The 8,706-nt window shown below is 42.7% G+C and overlaps 1 protein-coding gene across 1 annotated transcript in view; it reads right to left on the bottom strand.

Annotated features, from left to right (window-relative positions):
* Positions 1 to 486: 486 nt before the first annotated feature.
* The window catches only part of MACIR (macrophage immunometabolism regulator), a 30,657-nt gene continuing 22,437 nt past the window's right edge, over positions 487 to 8,706 (bottom strand). The window contains exons 2-3 of the mRNA XM_040421603.1: positions 2,894 to 4,683; positions 487 to 2,537 (exon numbers count right to left, since the gene is read on the bottom strand). Coding sequence (XP_040277537.1) covers positions 4,034 to 4,663 — 630 coding nt within the window. The 5' untranslated portion in view covers positions 4,664 to 4,683 and the 3' untranslated portion in view covers positions 487 to 2,537; positions 2,894 to 4,033. The remainder of the gene's footprint in view (positions 2,538 to 2,893; positions 4,684 to 8,706) is intronic.

The raw sequence follows: 8,706 nt of genomic DNA, 5'->3' as shown, positions 1-8,706 counted from the left end.
ATGTGCACTTTAAATCCATGTTTATTCTAAGTTTATGAGTCCAGTGGGCGGTCCCACTCATACAGGAAAGGCTGTCAGTGGAGTCACTCCACCTACTGGACTCATAAGGCACCAGGGAGCAAAGAAGTATATCTTAAGCTACTTTCACACTAGCGGCACGGACCTCCGGCAGGCTGTTCCGTCAGGTGAACAGCCTGTCTAATCCGTCCTGCCGCTAGAGACCGTGTGCCCCCTGGCTGCCGCTCCGTCCTCATTAACTATAATGGGGGCGGAGTTCCGGCAGAAACACGGCAGCGCACGGCGAGAGGCTGCCAGAATAAAACTACGACATGTCCGACGACATTTATTCCGGCAGCCTCTAGCCGTGCGCTGCTGTGCCTCCGCCGGAACTCCGCACCGCACCCATTATAGTCAATGGGGACGGAGCGGCAGGCAGGGGGCACACGATCACTAGCGGAAGGACGGATCAGACAGGCTGCGGGAGGTCCGTGCTGCTAGTGTGAAAGTAGCCTTATATATCAATCCGTTCAGCTCCTCCTGCTTTATAACCTGCTGCCCAAAGATTGGACAACACATTTACAGATTTACATAAATGGTGTAAAGTGTTAACGTTAAAACTAATACCATTAACTAGGAATTCATTCTGGCGCTGACTACTTACCGTCCAAAATGCGGATTATATGTATGATAACGCATACACATGTACCAAGAAATTGCAATCCCACCATATGTAACCCTGGGTCAGATTAAAGACGTTTAACAGACTATTAGGGCTCAGGCACACGACCGTGACCTGTTCTGCGGTCTGAAAAACCTACCTACCGCCCGTGTGCTTTCTGCATTTTATGTTCTATATTTTTTCGGGTGCCACGGAACCGACATACGGATGTGGACAGCACATGGTGTGCTGTCCGCATGTTTTCTGGACACGTTGAAGTGAATGGGTCTGCATCTGACCCGCACAAAATGCGGATCTGATGCGAAAACAGTTGTTTGTGTGCATGAGCCCTTAGGGAAAAATTGACACGTTAATGGCAATCTGTCAAGCTTCTGAAGAGAGGATGTGTAGTTGAGAAATAAAATCTAGGGTTCAAATTGGACATCTGGACAATACGGTAAGGAAACAGGTGTCTGAGAATATTTAGGGTCACCGGAAAAATCCATTTACGTAGAAGTCCACCATTTGTACAAGTGCATCAGGCATGTACATTTATTTCAGTTGCTCCTCAGCAAAAGGTAGTATTTTATTTTGCAAAGGAGGAAGTGGGAAAATTTTGAATACACATGAAGTAACTGCAAAAGTGGAGCAGCACCTTAAGGGTACCTGCACACAGGTACGGGCAGACGATCCACACAAATATCTGGGAGTTTCTGCGCCCAAACTGCAACCAAAAAAATAATTCAATTTCTAAGTGTGGTTTTTGGTGCAGATCTCACCCTTCATTTCAAAAGGGTGGGGGGGGGGGGGGGTTGTTGAATTAATCAAAACTGGTGTAAAGGAAAACTGGTTTAGTTGCCAACAGTAACCAGATTTTACCTTTCTACCTTCATTTTTCATATCTCCTTTGGAAAATTAAAGGCTCAAGCTAATTGAAAAAATAAATAAATGGAGAGCTCAAGCTACATTTTAGGAAAGAAAAAAAAAGCGCTGCCTAAATAACAGCAAAGAAACACTTGTGTGCAGTGCATTTTATATTTCCCATAGAACGTTAGCTAACATCTAAGGCTGGCTTTTTTACTGTAAAAAATGCAGTTGTAAAAACCACCATTAAAAATGCCAGCAAAAAACTGTGTGAAAGCAGCCTAAAATAACAGAATAACCAAACAACATGCGTTCATTAATATAAAGTGGTGCATATTTTTTTTACCTATGGAGACTTTGTAATAATTTTGTCTCCTTTCACGCGGCGCTGGCAGTATACATAAGCCTAGAAGCGAGGAAAGCTCCTGGTGCTGCGCCTTTTTTGTCTCTATCAGGCTGTTTTCTGCCAGAGATATGAATTAATGCAGAATTATGACAGCGTGGTATCCAAGAGAAAAAAACAACAAAACACACCGCACGGCGCCTCAGGGTGATGGATGGCATCTGTTGAACACACGCGTTCGAGGTTTCCATCAAGAACCTGTTCCGACGGAAACCTCAGATGGACGCTACATGACGTACAGTACCACAAAATGCGCCTTCCAAAGTAAAATATAGGACTTCATCCTCTTCTTCACACGCTAGTTTTGTATACCTGCCGCAGAAATCATAAGGTAAAACATGGCATCAAAAGCAGTCATATCAAAAACAAGGACATAGAGGGAACCATTTAAAGGGAAAGTCAGGCATACTAGTTGCAGATTTGAAGGTAGAAAAGGAATCCAGCATGTTGTAAATGATGATTAAGACTAGTGTTGAGCGAACTTGTGTTTTCAAGTTTGGCATACAAGGTTCGGGTTACGTAAAAATTCCGTTATGGATTCCGCCGACCATGGACCATAACTTACGGTATGTGGTAGCGGAATCCATAACGGAATTCTTAGATAACCCGAACCTTGAAAACACAAATTCGCTCAACACTAATTAAGACCACTTGCCGGTCGAAACGCGTCAGCGACAGCAGGGACGTGAGTTTTTTTATGCCATCATAATAAAAGATTGATTTTTTTTTTATTTACAACCTGCTGGATTTTTTTTCTACCTTCAAATCGCTTATTGCTAAGGACGTGAACAGGCCTTGAATCCGGGCAAGGACTCCAAAATACACTTTCTCTATACAAGATAGTAGGGATGAGCGAACTTCTGTTTTCAAGGTCGGTGAACAAGATTCGGGTTGTCGAAGAATTCCGTTATGGATTCCGCTACCATGTGGTAGCGGAATGCATAACGGAATTCTTATATAAGCCGAACCTTGTACGCCGAACTTGAAAACAGATATTCGCTCAACACTACAAGATAGTAGTTGGGGACAAGAAGGCTGCATAACCACATAAGTGAAGACCTCGTACTATTGCCACTGGCAGGTCCAGCAAATAAACTTCAGATGGGAGAGTGGACATCCCAGAACCGGTTTACAGTAGGTAAGTGCTTTATAAGTGCTATTGAACACAAGATGATTTTTTATTTTTTTTTCCAATAAAGGATACAATATAGGACTAGATGTTCTGTTCAGCAGTGTGACAATCTCATACACATTGAGTAGGCATAGACAATATGGTGCGTCGTATGACATTACACACCACGTTGTTTATCTGATATAAACACTAGCCATCTGTACAGATATTACTGTCATAGCAGCCAGCACACTTCACATATCAGTAGTATTTCCAAGCACTGTCAAGTTACAATTAATATAATATATATATATATATATATATATATATATATATAGCTAAATCTTACAAAGTAAACCTAAAAGTAGATTCAAAATTCAAGAAAAACATGGATCTAGCCACTGGGAAGCAAACCAAAGACAGCAGATTTCATTCTGGATGGTAAGAAATGGCATGACTGCTGTCTGTACAATCACCCATATATTAAAACTACTACAGTATATATTAATCTTAGGACATTCAGGAAGTAAATAACAAAACGAGTACTGGAGTGTATTCAGCGTCTTCTAAATCATAACTTAACGACTCACACATATCAGAGTTGAGTCATTGATTAATCTAAATTTATCACAACATATTTTAGTGTAAAATCAGCAAAAATCCTTCTGTTAATTGATTCACTGAAAACCATCGAAAAGTTCATTACGTTTATCAATCAAAAATGATTCCGCTACCTAATCCTAATCCCTTGCAATGCCACACTCAAAAGTCTTGCTCCTTGGAGAAAGAAATGGCTTGAAAACCGATGCACCTCAACAAATTGGTAAAACGAGTGGCTTCAGTAATCTGCTTGACATCATATGATAGGAGTTGACAACCTATCTGCAGATGCTACCTATACAACACATCCACTACACTGAGTAGCACAGATGTTTCTTTAAGTGGTCTTCAAATGTGCTACAAGAAAAGGTGCTAAATAAATCAGAATTCCTCTTCTTCAGGTGTTATTTCTTGCAAAGACACGATCGCCCCTCAGAGTGAGATGCTGGAGTTGGTACTGCAACACTTCTGTGTCCGGGGACTCCTTGATGTTCATCTTATCTAGGTTGAGGTAGTCCAAAGACTTCGAATGTATCCTTTTACCCTTAAGAAGACAAAGTGGTAAAGGACCATGAACCGCCTTGTAAGACTCGTATGGAATAACTTTATTATTGCACTTATCCCCTGAGCTTGGCATTCGCCTTCGTCTCCTTCCGTTTATGGCAGGAATTTCGTATGGCTGATAGTGACGCCCTTTAGCCTTGTATATTCGAGATGAGCGCGAAAGTCCAGAATCGTGCTGCTTGGAGCGAAAAGATGGCGTGGCCTCGGTAGAATTCTCTTCTGTTGCGGCACATTTGTGTGCCAGCTTCAGAAGCTCTTCTCCTGTGGTAAAGCCAACTAAGTAATTGGAATCCATGTGTAGTATCTGATAACCTGACACGGTCCTACGAATTGGGGAGCATGGGGTACTAGAGCAACGAGGTTTTTCCGGTTCTACTTTTAATGGAGAATTCCGTTCTATCGTGCTAGAAAGTGGTATAGAAGAAACGCTAGTCCTCTTATCTCCTTTAATATCCACTTCCATTTTGGAGGTTCCAATGGACCCTAAAATACAGAAGAAAAGATTATGTATGCTATTTTATAGTTAGCAAATCTTAATTATCTGTGGCAGCATGGATGACCGCCGACAGTAATGGTCAGCCATGTAGCTAGCTGTCAAACGTCAAGCAGGGCCAACTGGAAACAACGTAGTAGGATGCTTTCCAAGCATTCTGAGGGGGTCACAGCAGCCACAAACAGAACTTAGTGGCATATCCTAGTGATTTACTATCAAGATTTTTGATGAGAGAACCTCAAGACAGATGAGATACGGTACCCCTGAGATATTCCATTAATACAAGACAGCTGCATATCATAAGATGGTGGCCATTTGCATAAAGTACAGGTAACGTCCAGATGTAAGGACCTCAAGCTGCTGAGAAATAATGGGCATGCTTTACTAAAATATGAAGTACCCTGCCACCACTCATTTTCTGCAAGGTACACAATAAAATTTGCAACTACCTTTACTAAATATTCAGAAATTACTATGCAGTTACAATAATTATCTGCATCCCACAGACAATGCGGCACAATCATGCATCTATGTCATAGATTTCATTAAACGTAAGAACACTATCCATTTTGGGAAGAAACAATAGTGTCACAGCAGAGAAAACGCTTCAGAAGGTATTGTGCTGAAAAATAATGTGGAGGTGGGAGTCGTGGGCGCAGTTTCTATGGATGCAACATGCTAACTGTCTGTTATCAGAACATAGACATACACATGGGCCTTATCGAAATATAATGAACATAAAGTGCTCTATACGAGCGCTGCAGGAATAAGTCCTCTCAGATGTATGTCCCCATCACTGTACCCCTCAGATGCCGCGTTCATAGCTAAGGCTACTTTCACACCTGCGTTTAGGTCGGATCCGTCTGGTATGTGCCCAGACGGATCCGCACCTATAATGCAAACGTTTAGATCCGTTCAGAACGGATCCGTTTGCATTACCATGAACAAAAAAAAAAAAAAAAAATTTTTTTTTTTTGTTCATGATAATGCAAACGGATCCGTTTTGACTTTACATTGAAAGTCAATGGGAGACGGATCCGTTTGAAAATTGAGCCATACTGTGTCAACTTCAAACGGATCCGTCCCCATTGACTTACATTGTAAGTCTGGACGGATCCGTTTGCCTCCGCACGGCCAGGCGGACACCTGAACGCTGCAAGCTGCGTTCAGGTGTCCGCCTGCTGAGCGGAGCGGAGGACAAACGGAGCCAGACTGATGCATTCTGAGCGGATCCGCATCCATTCAGAATGCATTAGGGCTGGACGGATCCGTTCGGGGCCGCTTGTGAGCCCCTTCAAACAGAACTCACAAGCGGAGCCCCGAACGCTAGTGTGAAAGTAGCCCACGGCATCTGACAGTAATAACACAGTGTAAATAGAAAAAAATATAATAATAATCATACTTGCCTCATCCGTTTGATTGAGACGAGCCGCCCACCACCATCTTGATTGAAGATCTAGCACAATATCTAGGGCAGCCCGTGGTGACGTGCGAGATCTTCAATCAAGATGGCGACAGCCGGCTCATTACGATCAAATGGATTAGGAGAGTATGATTTTTTTTTAATTGCCATTCAGGGAAAATCGATTCGCTACTATGAAGCACGAGGAAATTCTGCTTTGCGGCGAATCGATTTTTCCATGTACCTTGATTCGCCTAACACTAGTCACTGTATTAGAAAAATAGATCTTCACTGCTCAGTTTCACACTCTCAGGTTGAGATCACAAATAACGGTTTTTTTCTTCTATTCTGTGGTCATGTGATAAAATCCACAGAACAAGGATCTCAAACAAGTAACTACATCACTATTCTGTACTGGCAAAACCCTCCGAATTTGGGAAAACTCAGCCATCCTCGTCATATAGTCACATGATGGAACCCACCAATCACAAGTGGAATTCCCAATAGCGATTAGTTCCCAGAAATACATGATCTGGCATCAAAATGGGCTGATATAGTGATATAGTCCACTGGGTCACCCCCTCGCCATTTCTTCACTACCAAATCCAATTATGCTCCGTCTTAAAGTGCGTCTCCAATCTTAAAGGGTTTCTAACTCTACTATTCTCATGCTTATTGATGGACCCCTTACTGCACAATTAATAAATATCGCTCCCGCGCCCCGCTGTACGATCAAATCACAGCGGAGAGCGTCACAGACAGGGAGAAAAAAAAGCTCTCTGCTGTAATTGGATCGCGGCACAGCCAATGAAAAGGAGACACCCATTGAAAAACCCTGGCGTCTCCTCCTCCCTGTACCGATGCGCAGTATTAATATACTGAGCGTGAAAACTTCGGGGTGGGGGCACAGAAGCGATATTTTAAAAAATCAGGCAGGGTAGCAGCATCAGCGGGGGGTACCCCCCAAATAAAAGTATTTATCGCAATGAATACAAAACCATGAAAGGCCCTCTTTAACCTCTTCCGGACACAGTACGCCCTGATGTCTCAAATCCTTGAGCAGGCACCTTGGCTAACTGCGCGGGGGGGGGGGTCCCATGACCCCCCCTGTGTCGGCGATCGCTGCAAACCGTAAGTCAACCTCATCCCGCAAAAAATTAACCCCTACCTGAGACAATCGCCCAAAAAAGAAAAAAAAATATGGCTCAGAAATTGGAGACACTAAATCATAATTATTTTTTTTTTAAAAAGCTGTTAAAAAAAGTATACATATTAGGTATCGCCGCGTCCGTATCGACCAGCTCTATAAAAATATCACATGACCTAACCCCTCAGATGAACACTGCAAAAAATAAAAACTGTGCTAAATAAACAATTTTTTGTCACCTTACATCACAAAAAGTGTAATAGCAAGCGATCAAAAAGTCATATGCACCCCAAATTAGTGCCAATCAAATAGTCATCTCATCCGGCAAAAAATGAGACCCTACCTAAAATAATCGCCCAAAAACTGAAAAAACTATGGCTCTCAGACTATGGAAACACTAAAACATGATTTTTTTTGTTTAAAAAATGAAATCATTGTGTAAAACTTACATTAAAAAAAAAAGTATACATATTAGGTATCGCCGCGTCCGTGACAACCTGGTCTATAAAAATACCACATGATCTAACCTGTCAGATGAATGTTGTAAATAACAAAAATTTAAATGGTGGCAAAACAGCTATTTCTTGTTACCTTGCCTCACAAAAAGTGTAATATAGAGCAAACAAAAATCATATGTACCCTAAAATAGTACCAACAAAACTGCCACCCTATCCCGTAGTTTCTAAAATGGGGTCACTTTTTTGGAGTTTCTACTGTAGGGGTGCATCAGGGGGGCTTCAAATGGGACATGGTGTTAAAAAACCAGTCCAGCAAAATCTGCCTTCCTGCGGAACTCCAGCTGTGGTGAAACTACGACTCCCAGCATACTCCATTCATTTCTGTGGAGTTCCGAGAACAGCCAAGCAAGTGTGCATCTTGGGAGTCGTAGTTTTACCACAGCTGGAGTGACGGAGGTTAGCCATTACAGGTCTAGAGTATAATTCTTCCCATCCTTATGCACTTATTTGGCTCGCTCAGATTTTGATTTCGATTGCTATGTGCTTTGCTACTGACTTCAAATGGCTTCTCTTGTAGTTTCCTCCCTTAATGTCCGGGGCCTGAATGAGCCGTGCAAAAGATCCCAGGTGATTTCCTTGCTACAAAAAGATAAAGTTTCCATCGCTTTTTCCAAGAAACACATTTTCGGGCAGGTAAGATCCCTAATCTTCCTTCCAAGGAATTCACTCAATGGTTCCACAGTGCGCAGTCCTCCGCTAGCCGGGGTGTCAGTATTGTCATTCACAAGCAGGTGCCCTTTGCGGTTGCAGCCTCCTCCTCGGATCCTGATGGCCGGTACTTGTTTGTGAAGGGCTCTATAGCGGACACACCGGTTACACTGGCCAATATATACGCGCCCAATAGGGGACAAGTTGCATGGCTGGTTCAGACCCTCTCTGCGCTTGCTGCATTCAAACATGGTATGGTAATTCTGGGGGGAGATTTTAATGTGACCCTAGACCCACT

This window comes from Bufo bufo, chromosome 2 (assembly GCF_905171765.1).
Source record: "Bufo bufo chromosome 2, aBufBuf1.1, whole genome shotgun sequence".
Taxonomy (NCBI): Eukaryota; Metazoa; Chordata; class Amphibia; order Anura; family Bufonidae; genus Bufo; species Bufo bufo.
Note: the sequence above shows the minus strand (reverse complement) of the source record. Positions and strands in the feature narration are given on the sequence as shown.